This window comes from Rhinocladiella mackenziei (genome assembly GCF_000835555.1).
Source record: "Rhinocladiella mackenziei CBS 650.93 unplaced genomic scaffold supercont1.3, whole genome shotgun sequence".
Lineage (NCBI taxonomy): Eukaryota > Fungi > Ascomycota > Eurotiomycetes > Chaetothyriales > Herpotrichiellaceae > Rhinocladiella > Rhinocladiella mackenziei.
In genome coordinates this window covers 4,280,798-4,294,678 of record NW_013550602.1, presented here as the reverse complement: position 1 = coordinate 4,294,678, position 13,881 = coordinate 4,280,798, and the positions used below count along the sequence as shown (strand labels likewise).

General features: G+C 51.1%; 6 protein-coding genes across 6 annotated transcripts; 4 read left to right on the top strand and 2 right to left on the bottom strand.

The window, feature by feature from the left end:
- Positions 1 to 564: 564 nt before the first annotated feature.
- Positions 565 to 1,512, top strand: Z518_05068 (uncharacterized protein; the record flags this gene model as incomplete). Its single annotated transcript, XM_013418773.1, has 1 exon — positions 565 to 1,512. The coding sequence occupies one exon, from the start codon at positions 565 to 567 to the stop codon at positions 1,510 to 1,512; it is 948 nt and encodes a 315-aa protein (XP_013274227.1).
- A 346-nt stretch (positions 1,513 to 1,858) lies between these two features.
- Positions 1,859 to 3,019, top strand: Z518_05067 (uncharacterized protein; the record flags this gene model as incomplete). The annotated part of the gene is made up of 2 exons (XM_013418772.1): positions 1,859 to 2,081; positions 2,151 to 3,019. 2 exons carry the CDS (start codon positions 1,859 to 1,861, stop codon positions 3,017 to 3,019), a joined length of 1,092 nt encoding a protein of 363 aa, XP_013274226.1.
- Positions 3,020 to 4,153: 1,134 nt separating this feature from the next.
- Z518_05066 (uncharacterized protein) lies at positions 4,154 to 5,793 on the top strand (the record flags this gene model as incomplete). Its single annotated transcript, XM_013418771.1, has 2 exons — positions 4,154 to 4,378; positions 4,438 to 5,793. The coding sequence occupies 2 exons, from the start codon at positions 4,154 to 4,156 to the stop codon at positions 5,791 to 5,793; spliced, it is 1,581 nt and encodes a 526-aa protein (XP_013274225.1).
- A 303-nt stretch (positions 5,794 to 6,096) lies between these two features.
- Positions 6,097 to 7,271, bottom strand: Z518_05065 (cytochrome c1, heme protein, mitochondrial; the record flags this gene model as incomplete). Its single annotated transcript, XM_013418770.1, has 4 exons — positions 6,097 to 6,772; positions 6,848 to 6,910; positions 6,962 to 7,119; positions 7,197 to 7,271. The coding sequence occupies 4 exons, from the start codon at positions 7,269 to 7,271 to the stop codon at positions 6,097 to 6,099; spliced, it is 972 nt and encodes a 323-aa protein (XP_013274224.1).
- A 302-nt stretch (positions 7,272 to 7,573) lies between these two features.
- On the top strand, positions 7,574 to 10,025 carry Z518_05064 (uncharacterized protein; the record flags this gene model as incomplete). Its single annotated transcript, XM_013418769.1, has 2 exons — positions 7,574 to 7,699; positions 7,752 to 10,025. 2 exons carry the CDS (start codon positions 7,574 to 7,576, stop codon positions 10,023 to 10,025), a joined length of 2,400 nt encoding a protein of 799 aa, XP_013274223.1.
- Positions 10,026 to 10,994: 969 nt separating this feature from the next.
- Z518_05063 (dethiobiotin synthase) lies at positions 10,995 to 13,615 on the bottom strand (the record flags this gene model as incomplete). The annotated part of the gene is made up of 3 exons (XM_013418768.1): positions 10,995 to 13,232; positions 13,286 to 13,388; positions 13,446 to 13,615. 3 exons carry the CDS (start codon positions 13,613 to 13,615, stop codon positions 10,995 to 10,997), a joined length of 2,511 nt encoding a protein of 836 aa, XP_013274222.1.
- Between the last annotated feature and the right edge of the window lie 266 nt (positions 13,616 to 13,881).

Below are 13,881 nucleotides of genomic sequence, written 5' to 3'. Positions count from 1 at the left end.
ACAAGACGACATCAATGAGAACGGCCCAGAGGACGTGCGGCAACTCTATTCAGCCTGTTTCAGGATTTCTGATAGGCTCAGGGTTTTTCTGCGAGTCGCCAGGTGCACCGGACCGTGCAGAACGAGCCAGCGTCAGGTACCCGGCTTCAACCCCTTGGATTTCGGCCGCCATCCCTTCTTCTTACTCGTTGGCGTTTGATGGGCACGAATGGGGCTTGAGATGATGGCAAAGGGTGGTGAAGATGCGAACGTGGAACTGGCGTCCGCCGTGAAGACGCGAGCGACTGAGGCCGTTCCACGAGACTTGATTCGCCCACCTGACTGGTCAGACTCGGCGCCCCCTTATGTTGAGCATTGCGATCCCGTGCACACAAATGGAGGCACCTGAGGTACCGAAGACACTTCAGGCTCATACCGCCAGTGACCCTCTCTTCCTCGCTGACTCTCTTCCTGTTCCTTCATGGGACATATATTCTCAGCAATGTCTCCTCTCGCAAATGCCTGAGATTCAACCAAGGTGGGATCGTTAAGTATACAGAGACTCGTTTTCTTTTGTTGGAAAGAATGGCTCACTTCGCTTACTCGTTGCTCCCTCTTCGCCGTCCGAGGAACCTCAAACGCCAGAGATGGATATCAGGAGTCGGTTTCTCTCGAGGAATATCCAGACAGTGCAACTGTGGCAAGCAACACTCCAGACAACTTTCCCTCTGCCTGGTTCTTCCCCGACACAGATTCGGCTCGAGTCGATTTAATACACTGATTCTGCTCTTCCTACGCCTATTTTATCACGCATCTTCCTTCGAGTTGACCCAGGCCGCGGCTGACGATGGTCTTCACGGTCCGAGCCCCTTGAAGGAACCTGCCATCAGACCGATCGACGCCAATCGGAACGACGCAGCAAGAAATAGTACCAGCTCCGACCTACCGATCCTTCTCACGTCGTATAAAAAATTGTCGACCCACGACTGGTTAGCAGCCTTGCTGGGGCACCCCAACCATTTCCAACACTGGAAAGTTTGTTCCATCACTTGGGTAAAAGCGCTGGCCTCTCCTTTTTCTCATGAATTCATCCAATTCATTGTCGAGGACTTTGCCAGCGGTCAACGGACACGAATTGCTGCTGGTCGAGAAGAAAATGGAGACTGGGTCCTGGTTGGATGGAATTGGGCGTCTGGAGATACCCCGTCCGACCATTACAATCTCCCTCTTCCCTTGCTGACGGTGACTTTTGACGATCCTGCGACGAGACCGGATATGCTGTCGCTGTCTCAAGTGCTGGCGGCGACAACGCGGCGACAACCGGATTATAAGTTCAGCCGGGAAATGTGTTGGTGGTATGCGGAGAGTGTTTTGGACGAAATGCATGCGAAATATGGGGGGACAATCAAGGAATGGCAGTGGTCGAGATATAGGTATTCTTTTATCGTCAAGACGAGTTTTATTCGGCGCAAGGTCCTGACCAAGCATGCAGAGGCGTTCAGGAAGCAATTAGCAGAAGAAATGAGCTACTAGTTGGGTTGAACTTGCCGATAAGATTGAGCAACGTCAGGTTTTGCATTTGGAAGTTTCGTATCCAGACCATTAGAATCACAGATATACATCATTCACCAACCGAATTTTCAGTATGTCTACGGTCATCAAGAACAGCACCTCGTGAGCTCATAAATCAATCACCGAACCTCTTATCGACATGGTAACCTTGTCAGCCCAAGGCTGAGGTGGGGCCCTGAATTGCCGAGACATTTACTTCTATGTCATCTTCCCACCTCGAATCCAAAGTCATTCTTCACTTTCCCTTTTACCTCGTCTGACTCTCCATCGCGATAGTAGAGAGCTACTCCTATCGCTCGTACTCACCATGTCTGGCCCGGAAGTGCACCATCTCTTCCACAGCCCCATTGCCGACCATTCCTTCTCCGCCGACCGGCAGACTCTCGCGGTCGCACGAGACAACAATGTCGAGCTCTACCACAGATCCGGACCCAAATTCGTTCTGAAAGATGAGCTCAAGGGACACGACAAGACTGTTACCGGCGTTGACATTGCCCCCAACAGTGGGATGATCGTCACTTGCTCTCAAGGTCAGAGTTTTGTGCTTCCGCTCCACAGCCATCCACTACTTCCTCGCTAATGTCCATCGCGAATTTCAGACCGAAACGCCTACGTCTGGGAACCTTCGCCCACAGGCTGGAAACCTACCCTTGTTCTCCTCCGAATCAACCGAGCCGCCACCTTTGTCCGCTGGTCACCGTCCGAGAAGAAGTTCGCTGTGGGATCGGGTGCTCGCGTCATCGCCGTCTGCTACTTTGAAGAGGAGAATGACTGGTGGGTCTCGAAGCATCTGAAGAAACCCATTCGGAGCACAATTACCACGCTGGCATGGCATCCAAATTCGGTTTTGCTGGCTGCCGGATCCACCGACTCCCATGCGAGGGTGTTTTCGGGCTTCATCAAGGGCATTGACGAACGTCCAGAGGGCAGCGTCTGGGGTGAACGTCTGCCGTTCAATACCGTCTGTGGCGAGTACCTCAACGACTCTGCTGGCTGGATACATGCTGTCTCCTTTTCACCCAGCGGTAATGCCCTGGCATTCGCCGCCCATGACAGCAGCATCACCGTAGTTTACCCAAACGGGCCCGAGCAGCCACCCAGAGCGATGTTGAACATCTCGACCCATATACTCCCATTCACTAGCCTGATTTGGAACGGCGAGAGCGAGATCATCGCTGCCGGCTTCGATTGCGAATCCATCCGCTTCCAAGGCAATGAGGCTGGCTGGCAGATGATCGGCGGCGTCGAAGCCAAAGGCCGTCATGCTATGGAGAGCGCCAGGGAGGAGTCAGCCCTGAACATGTTCCGACAGATGGATCTCAAAGGCAAAGTCAAGGATGATACTCAGCTGAGCACGACGCATCAGAATACAATCAACACGATTCGCGTCTTTGAGGGCACCCCTGCCACCGTCAGAAAGTTTAGTACCAGTGGCGTCGATGGGAGAGTGGTCATTTGGTCCACATAGATGTAGTGCTAGTAGAGATCAGATCTCGGACATAGAGATTCTGAGGCGTCTGAAAAGTGAGAGAAATCAAGCAATGAAGCGACATTTGTAACACTTCCAATAACTCTCGAAATGCTCCTTGCCGTGGCCCAGTGTCCCGGATCTAGTCTTTGTTCAGTCTTCTTTCCCTGCAATGTTCACTGCGTGTACAACACTCCTCTTAAATCCACGAAACACTAATCCATCTCATCCTCCCCACCCTGCTCGACCGTCATCTCAGTATCAAAACTCTCTCCCTCTTCTTAGTTCTCGGTTTCGTCCTGGTACCCGATTTCACCTATACCTCCAGTCTCGACCTCATCATACGCCTCAGCCTCAGCTTCGGTAGCCGTCAGCCGAACGATGAATTCATCCTTTAACTTGCGTGGCCATTCCCTCAACTCCTCCGCTGACATTTCTGTATTGCTCACACAGCTTTCCCTTGCTTGCACCAATCGCTCACGGAGATTCATGATCAGTTTCCTGCACCTGAAGACGGCCGTGGCGCGCAGGTTGCGTTTACGCGCATGGCAACATTGAGTACTTGATCAGGCAGGTCTGCGACGCGCGCCATAGCCGGGCCGTCTACAACTCTCCACTAACGTACACCAACAAGAGCTTCCCAAAGGGGCTTGATAAGATCCATAAAATTCTCGAGCATGAGTTCATAGTTGACTGATTGCTCCATACAATGAATATCAAGCCCAGTGGAAGCGATAACAAGCTGCAAAGGCACAGGTCAGATATGGGCAATTGATAGCAAGATTCAAGATAAAAAGGCTGGAGACTCTTATGAAACATTGGCAAAGAAAATCCAACGGCAGGAGAGATTCCACAAGATTTGCTCATAGCGCAAATGATCTCCATTTTGTAATATCCAGTCGAGGTCGTTCGAGTCTTTGGACACGACTTGCCCGTATGGGGCCTCGAATAAGCCGACTTCGTGCGACATGACATGGTTAGAGGTTCCTTTGTGAATCGCTCCTAGCGAAGCTCTAACATGATAGGCGTCGACTAAAATCGGAAGCGGAAAGTATGCCGAATGCTTCTTTCTTTGGAGTGCGCCTGCGAGGTGATTCGAAGTGAACAGCACATATTCACGAAGCTGACCATGTGATGGCTACTCTAGTACCTCCTCCGAGCAAACGGCAGAAGCTCGCCGCTGCCGAAAAATGGCAAAAGGCTGTCGAAGACTCAAGGATACCTGATGACTTGGGCAGCGTGCGGTTACAGTTTGTTGATCAAAGCACCGGGAAAACATCAGGCCCAGTGGTGGCAGTTCCTGTTAAAGATACGACTGTGAAAAACCTTGAAGCTCTTCTGAATACTCTACAAGGACATGTATGGGGATTTAGAACAGTCGAAGCAACGCGAATGCCCGATTCTAACAGGCCATCCAGGAACCCGACGAGCGACTTCCCTACAGATTCTTTTTCCGCAATGATCGTTCTCCTACCGGCCCAGACTCAGACATACTCGATATTCAGACCGACCTGTACAACTCAGTCCTCCGGCCTGGTTTCAAGACCACCGAGGACAATATCACCCTCCAGTTTATTCCGCAAGCTGTCTTCCGTGTACGGGCGGTTACAAGATGCTCCGCCTCCATATCAGGACATGGAGAAGCCATTCTGGCAACGGCTTTCTCCCCTGTGTCAGCTTCCAGGATGGCCACGGGAAGCGGAGACAATACTGCACGGATATGGGACTGCGACACCGGAACACCGCTGCACACCTTGAAAGGACACACGAGTTGGGTCCTTGCGGTTTCGTGGTCTCCTGATGGTAACCTCCTTGCGACCGGTAGCATGGACAATACGGTGCGAATATGGGATCCAAAGACTGGTGAGGCATTAGGAGGGCCATTAAAGAGTCACACAAAATGGATAACAAGCCTTACTTGGGAACCATATCACAACCAGGAACCCGGGAAACCTCGAATTGCATCCGCCTCTAAAGATGGGACCGTGAGGATATGGAATGCCCCACTTCGCAGAGTCGAACAAACTCTTTCTGGACACAAAAGTTCGGTCACCTGTGTCCGTTGGGGTGGGCTGAACCGCGTATTCACTGCCTCACAGGACAAAACCATTAAAATATGGAACTCGAAGACTTGGAATTGCTTACATACTTTGTCCAGCCACACACACTGGATCAACCACTTGGCTCTATCCACCGACTTTGTCCTACGAACCTCATATCATGAACACGGCAGCAAAGTTCCAGAGACTGTCGAAGGAAAGCTGAACAAAACCAAAGCCCGGTTCGAAACCGCGGCAAAACAAGAGGGAAAACTCGTAGAGAGATTGATATCGGCATCTGACGACAACACGATCTTTCTTTGGGACCCATCCGCTATTCCTGCAGACTCAAATACTTCTGTCAAACCCATTGCCCGACTCCTCGGACATCAGAAACAAGTTTTGAACGTCTCGTTCTCTCCGGATGGCCGATACATTGCTTCGGCGTCTTTCGACAATAGCGTGAAATTGTGGAATGCGCGAGATGGCAAATTCATTGCTACTCTGCGTGGACATGTCGGTGCCGTGTACATGGTGGCATGGTCCAGCGACTCCAGGCTTTTAGCGAGCGCTTCAAAGGACACCACGGTCAAAATATGGGATATCCGGACTGGAAAATTGAAGGAGGATCTCCCAGGCCATAAGGACGAAGTGTTTGCCCTCGATTGGAGCCAGGATGGCAAGTGTGTGGCAAGTGGTGGCAAGGACAAGCAGGTGAAGCTTTGGAAGCATTGATTGATTCATGGATAAATGACCGCATGATCACGGAATGGTAATTGTTTTAATGATGGTCGAGAGCCATGATTGGCGCCATGTCCATGGCACGAGATCATTGAGATACCCGGAAATTTACGTTTGGGAAATAGAAGACCAGGCTCGGTTTGGGAAAGTATGCACGTTCGATGTGTATGAAATTGGTATGGATTCATTGTTACAAATAACAGCAATCCGTCCACGCTTGGGAGGTGGATCTCCTTGCAAAACCACGACTCCGTCTCTCTCCCCCCCCTTGGACTCTCTCCCTTTTCTTTTCATTTTTCAAAGCCTAGGCTTGCCGGTTCCTACAGGCGGGTTGTAGATTATCTTTCGAGTCTTGATAGGAGCCCACTTGTAACGCTTGATCCAACCACTCAAGGCAAACAAAGCGGTGGTGATGATCAGAACCTTGATGCCCATTTTCTTGCGCTCGTCCATCTCCGGTTCGGCGGCCCAGTTCAAAAATTCAACCACATCCTTGGCCATCTGGGACGTTGTAGCAGGCGTGCCATCTTCGTATTCGACCAATCCATCATACAAGACACGAGCCATGGCAATGCCGGTGCCAGGAAAATAAGGGTTGAAGTTCAAACCAGACTGAACGACCGCGCCAGCCGGTGGTTCTTCCGGATATCCGGTCAGCAAGCTGAAGACATAGTTGCATCCGCCGTGACGAGCCTTCACCATCAGTGATAAATCTGGGGGTAGAGCACCATTGTTGGCAGCTCGAGCGGCTTCATCGTTCTTGTATGGCGCTGGCATGTAATCGGACAGTTTCCCGGGGCGTTTCTCAATCTCGCCTTCGTCATTGGGTTCGGTGTCATACTCATTTTCCTCAGCGAGGGCCTTGGCTTCATCGGCCGTCATCATAACTCCGACAAATGACCGGTAGGGGACTCGTGAGAGTGAGTGACATGCGGCGCAAACTTCACGGTAGACCTGGAAACCCCTTCGTAACCTGCAAGGTGTTAACTTTGGACTTCTCCATCTTCATCTTCTTCTTCTCCTTGAACATGGTCTGGCAGTGGCTTACGCTGCATGGTCGAATGTCTTGGTCCATTTTTGGTGCTCCCAAGGATATTGTGCCGGATGTAACCTGGGCCTTATCAGCCTCCCACGACCTTGAATCTTCATTTCTGACGCTCACCCTTCTTCCGCCGGTGTCATCGCGAAGACCTCTTGACCATAAAGATGGTAATACCAGGCAATTGAGCCTATTGCAGCTGCCGTGGCGGCAGAAGCGGTTGCGGTAATGTAAAAGGGAGAGGACGTGGTGGTCTCGGTGGAGCTCGAAGATGCAGCACGCTGGCATCAGATGTCAGTAGCAGATCCAGAGATTCAGTTCCTTCCCATTGGAAAGGGATTCTGGAGCAAAAACTGACTGTGGTCGTCTTCCGAACAATGTTTCGTGCAGCTAACCTCAACGAGGTCCTGCGGATTGCCGACACGGCCAACATCTTGTCCAGAAGCCGTGAACGCCCTCGACAGATGTTGGGTAAGTCGCGCAATGGAGTAGAGGGGTTGGTAATGCTCTTGTGTGGAGCTGAAAAAAGAGTGTGGAAGGGCACAATGGCAGAGGGACGGGAGTTGAAGCTTCAAGCTCGATGCACATTTTAGCGAGCCTTATTAGTTGGTCGCTGATTGGCCAGATCTCATCGCGCTCCCTGCCATCCGCAGGTCTACGATGGTCATACAAACACCAGTCAGTCTTGAGACACGGACTTTCTCTAGAGCACGCCCGCGTCCCACGACGTCCGTGATGTCGCTGAATGTCTTCAAGAATGTCAATTGGGGTGACCAATTCAAGAGCAGCAACCAGCGCGATTTCACAACCCAAGTCATCATCTCGGTAGCCTTCGGTTTGGGCGCATTTCTGTCCTTCTGTGTATGCGATCGCATCCATCTCCCAGGACTCGACTCGTTCTAACCTAGGTCAGGTACTTCGACCAAAATGGACCAGCCTCTATCATGCGCGGAAGAAGCAGTCGGGTGCAGCATCGCGTCTGCCAGATTTGCCAAAGACCTTGTTTGGATGGATTCCCGTTCTCTACAGGATTTCTCAAGAGGAGGTTCTCGCATCTGCAGGCCTGGATGCTTACGCCTTTCTGTCCTTCTTCCGATATGCGATCAAATATCTCTCTGTCACCCTATTCTTCTCCCTCACCATCATCTTGCCCGTAAACTACCAATTCACGGGTCAACCGCCCCTCATGGTCCCTCCGAGAAACGGGACCGACCCTGACCATGGACGTGACGCATTCTTTTCTGATGGGTCCAAGAAACCGAAGAAACCGGCCATTGAAAAAGACGATAGCTACTTGTGGATGTATGTGGTCTTCGTGTACTTCTTCACCTCCGTCGCGATATATCTCTTGATCCAAGAGACGACGAACATCATCCGCGTCAGACAGGCGTATCTCGGTACTCAATCGTCCATCACAGACAGAACACTGCGCTTGTCGGGTATTCCCAAAGAGATGAGATCAGAAGAAGCAATCAAGAATTTCATTGAAGATTTACAGATTGGCAAGGTGGACCGTGTCATGCTGTGTCGAAACTGGCGGGCTTTGGACAACATGATGTCCACGCGCATGGCATGTCTTCGGAAACTCGAAGAATCATGGGCCGTCTATCTTGGCCACCACCATTCCTTTCGCCATTCTCGCGCGCGACGCCGACGACATGATCTTCTCGGGGACGGAGATGAAGAAGAGAATGGAGCCCTTCTTTCCAGATCCGAAATGGAGCAGGCTCATGTGACTCCAGCGGACCGACCACGTCCTACCATAACCCTTCGATATGGATTCCTCCGAATTTACAGCAAGAAAATTGATGCAATTGACTACTATGAGGAGAAATTGAAGATCTTGGACGAAAGGATACGCGTCTTGAGGGAAAGCGAGTTCACACCGACACCGCTCGCTTTTGTCACCATGGAATCGACCGCAGCCTGTCAGATGGCAGTCCAAGCCATTCTCGATCCGAAACCAGGACAACTCCTCGCCAGCTTGGCTCCTCCACCTGCGGATGTCGTCTGGAAGAACACCTATCTCTCTCGAAATCACCGAATGATACGATCCTGGAGCATTATGATCTTTATTGGCCTGTTGACGGTCTTCTGGGCCGCCGCCCTGGCCCCACTGGCTGGTCTGCTCAGCATTGAGGTCATCGACAAAGTTCTCCCCGGCCTTGCGGAGGCACTCGAGAGGCACGAGATCGTCCGGTCCCTTGTCCAGACCGGCCTTCCAACACTGTTGTTCTCGCTGTTGGCCCTAGCAGTCCCTTATCTATACGACTGGCTTGCAAATCAACAGGGTATGACTTCCCAGGGAGATGTTGAGTTGTCTGTGATTTCCAAGAACTTCTTCTTCACCTTCTTCAACCTGTTCATTGTATTCACGATCTGGGGGTCCGCTTCCACCTTCTACGAATTCTGGCAGGGCCTTCGAGACATTCTTCGCGACACGGCAGGAATTGCCTATGCTATCGCCAAAGCTCTGGAACAATTGTCACCCTTCTACGTCAATCTGATCGTTCTGCAAGGTTTTGGTCTCTTTCCTTTCAGGCTGCTCGAATTCGGCTCGATGGTTTTGTATCCATTCTATCTTATCAGAGCAAAGACTCCTCGCGACTATGCCGAACTAGCGAAGCCACCAATCTTCAGCTATGGCTTCTACCTGCCACAGACCATGCTCATATTCATCATTTGCATTGTGTACAGCGTGCTCCCATCTTCTTGGATGATCACCTTATTTGGCTTGATCTATTTCCTGATTGGTGGCTTCATCTACAAATATCAACTACTCTACGCCATGGAGCATCGTCAACACTCGACGGGTCGAGCTTGGCCGATGATATGCGATCGAATTGTCACTGGCTTGATTCTCTTCCAAGTCGCAATGACTGGTATTCTGGCACTCAGAGGCGCGTTGACTGCTTCATTGTTCTTGTCTCCACTATTGCCTGCCACGATTTGGTTCACTGTATACTTTCACCGAACTTATGTTCCTCTGATGCGATTTATTGCGCTCCGAAGCATTGACCGCAACTATTTCTCGGATATCCCAACACCCCCCGAGTCTGCTTGGGATAGACAGACCGTTGATACAGATCCAGATACCGGGCTCTGTTACATCAATCCAAATTTAGTGTGTCCGTTGGAGACCCTATGGATAGGGAAGCTTGATCATAGACATCGGCAACCGGCTTAGGATTGGTGAATTTGACTCATATTTTCTAATTGTGATTTAAGCATAGCAAGCGGAGCGACTCCTTTTTTTGATTCTTCTTTACAGAGATACCCCATGCACACAACCGTTCAACATTGCCCGAGCACGCTAGCCGGTCACAATTATTTCTACCAAAAGGATCACCAGCCAGGCGTTGACGCTCGTCACCCATGGAGACTGGGGAAGAATTGCAAATTCCGATTGATCCTCAGGATTCAACCTTTTATGCCAACTTTCGCTACCCTTCTCGTTCTAATTTTCTCAGTCAGCTATTCAAGATCGAGCAGGCACGTCCAGCGCGTGGCCAGGTTGGCCGGGTCATACACCCTTCTTACCAATCTATCATTCCTCCCTGCTCTCGTTCCCGCATCTTTAGTCCCATCTCTACAGCCATTCTCGCATTTCTTTAATTCATCCTCACTAGATAGCCTAGTTCATCCCCAAAATGGCTTACGATATCCTCGTATTTCGAGGAACTGCTTCCACTCACGACTACAAACCGACAATGCTTTATTCCATCAATCGCCCCAACTCGACCACCGCATATGGCACTTCACGACCTTTTCTCTCATGTGTCACCTGTTGGGGAGATTCCATTGTTCCAGATGCACATGTGAATCAATGCCTCTTGGGGTAGAATAAGCACCTTCAGTGTCTAAGTTGGGGAGGTTCTCTTGATGGACAAGATGCAATTGAAATGGTGCTTCGTATAAAGATACGAGAAATCTGCAAAGCCTGAGTGGATGGACGAAGCTAGATTATATACAAAGCTCGCCACTTGAGTCAGCTAGCATTTGCGACCATAGTGACAGTCTATCATCCATTCTCATCCATAAGCCTTTTTACAGCTCTTGATTATTTTTTTTTTTTTTTTTTTTTTTTTTAACGTTGATTCTTTTTACTCTACCACAGTGGACAAAGCCTCCGACGCTGCGCGATGGCAGGAATTGATCATTCCATGTCCAAAGCACGCAATAATGTCTCGCCTAACTTATCAACCTGCTCCTCGGCCGTAGTCAAACTCGTCATGAAGTAAATGACATCGCCCAGCACTCTAGAATGAATTCCACAGCCGTCCGAATCAAGCAGGGTCAGGAGTCGTGATTGCAATGAGGACGACGCCGTCGAGGTATACCCGGATCCCTCGGAGACGACTTTAAGCACTAGCACGGTGCCGAGTGCGAAACACCCGTTGAGACGCGGATGATGCGAAAGCGCTCTTAGGAGCGAGGGAGGGAAGAAGGAGTAGACGTTCGATGAAGACGAAGGTGCCGGAGAGGACGCTAGAGTGAATGAAGTCAGCGTTGAAGGTGAGATCCAGGATTGCTTAAATCTGTCCCAGGTTCCATCCGTGTCCATTCGGCGGTATTCATTCAGGGCCTTGTGGGCAACCATGCAGCCGATCGGGTGAGCCGTGTAGCTGTGGCCATGAAGCAGGGCGTCGGTCTTCGACGACGACAGGAATGTCTGGAAGATGGATTCGCTGGCCGTTGTGATGGCGAGAGGAAGCAAGCCGGCTGTCAGTAGTTTCGCGTGCACGGAGATGTCGGGCGCGATCGCGCTGGGGAGCGATGGCTGGGGTCCGGGTCGAGGTCTAGAGGTGAAATCTGCGGGAGACGAGAGAAAGGATGATGAGCTGACGCGTCCCAGTCGATAGAGGCCAGTGAAAACTTCGTCGGCGATTACGGGTAGGCCTGACCAGGAGGACGTGCTGGTCTCACTGTTATGGCCAGAAGTCAACGTATTCACCCCCATTAGTTGAGGGTTTGATCTGATGACTTTGATCAACATCCGCTGAAACAGCGGGTCGACGAAGACCATACCTCCTGCACCCATGAGAAGGGGTTCTAGAATCAAAGCTCCGAAACGCCGGCCTTGACCGCGAACCAAAGTGTCGAGAGTGGTTTTGATGTGTGCTTCATATCGTGCAGCGTCATCGCGACGAGACTCAAAGTCGAAAATGGAATCTAAAGAATCAAATTTCTGGATTCTCTCGGATGGAGATGTAGTTTGCACTTCGTCGGGGACCGAGACTTCCCATATGCCATTCCGCATGAGAAGCGAAGGTGGTTCGAACCAATGACCCCAAGGCTGATGCCAGTCGACTTTTTCATTGAAGACGCTGGGCTCAGAGCAGTTCATGACACCGATCGTGTCCCCGTGATAGCTGCCTTTCAAGCCCAGGATGGCAACAGGGCTCTTGCCGTCATCTTTACTCCAGCCGTATCGTTGGCAGGAGGCTCTGAGAGCCATCTTGACGGCAACTTCCATGCCGGTGCTGCCGTTGTCGGTGAAGAAGACACGGCTGAGACGTGGATTTTGGAGAGATGACAGAAGGTTATAGGAGATGTCGAGGGCCGGTTCGTGCACCGCGTGTGCGAACATGACGTGGCCGTAGCGACCGGCGGCATGGGCAGCCGTGAGCGCGACGTTGGGGTTGCCGTGGCCGAGGCCTTGAGTCCACCATGATGCGGATGCGTCGAATAGAGACGTCAACAGGGGCTGGGCTGGGGTTGGGGATGCAAGCGGTGTGAGTCCCGAAGGCGATGGCGGCGGCGTACTCAGTGCAGGATCGGCCTCTTGGTTGTAAGCTTGGAAATTGTCGCCATATGCCGAGTCAATGGCAATAATGTTATGTGATATGCCATGTTGGCGAAAGGGATGCCATATCACTGCATCAGCTTGGGAAGGCATCGATGTGAGCTTTGAGATCCGAGAGAAATGTTTTTGCTGCAAGAGGTCGATCAGACCGATGATCTCTGTAGACTCAGAACATTCTTGATAGTAGTCTGAAAGCGCCAACTCATCATCTTTGGGATTCTTCCGTCTGGCAGGTGGCATGGGTAGAGCCAGTGTTGGGATATCATGCTTCAAGAAGTGTTTCTCGAGATATCCGTAGTTTCCCCATTTCGGATCATCGAACAGAACGACCGAGTCGATGTCATAGCCTCGCAGGTACAACGATTCAAAGGCAGAAATGGTTGTACCTATGCCACCGAGCTTGCTCTCTCCAATGAGAAGGGTTGGAAGTCTCAATGGTCGGTACAGATCGGCTTGGACCGAGCCAGACGGTCCTGGAGAGAGGACACCTCCAGCGGTTTCCAGCACAGCATATCTCCCTCCTGCTTGACTATGCTTCGCAAGAGCATCTTTGATTCGTGCTATTATTGATTTGTCGGATGTTGGTATCTGCATATTCGTTAGCCAGGAAAATCCCATCGGTGCTCATGAGGACTAAATACCGAACTATTTCCGTCCCGCTGAGCAGCCAAGTGTGGACTCAATGGCTGTGAGAACTCCGAGATGCATTTCGAGATTACTCCCGGCACAAATCGTGTTATATGCCTAGGCTTCACTCAGTCTCATTCTTAGCCAGACAGAAATCCAGGGGTTGAGACATACCTGTCATCTGCTTCGGTCTGAGGGCCGGTCGAGACTGGTTTCAGGTATAGAAGGCCTTGAGAAGATGCTCGCCGTCGAAGAGCCCGACACAGTATCGTTGAGACAATCGTCTTGCCGACATCTGTGTTGGCGCCGTAGACCTGCCATGCCTTCAGGTCACGCCAGAGCATGCCGACAAGAGTAATGACGAGGGAGCAATGGGAGGGATGTAAGAAGATGTTAAAAACTGGAGTCCACGGCTAAGCTTGTCTTATGCCAAGCCGCTAAATACCCAGCCTCGGCATGTTCCAGCTCTCCGATTGGTGGATTCGGCGGCCGAGGAAGTTCCCCTCGGCCAACCTGCCTTATTCCAAATACACCGACCCCATCATTTCTCCTTTTACAGCTTCAGACTCAACACTTTTCAATATGAGAATTCGACGAGGTTGGAGCTTGA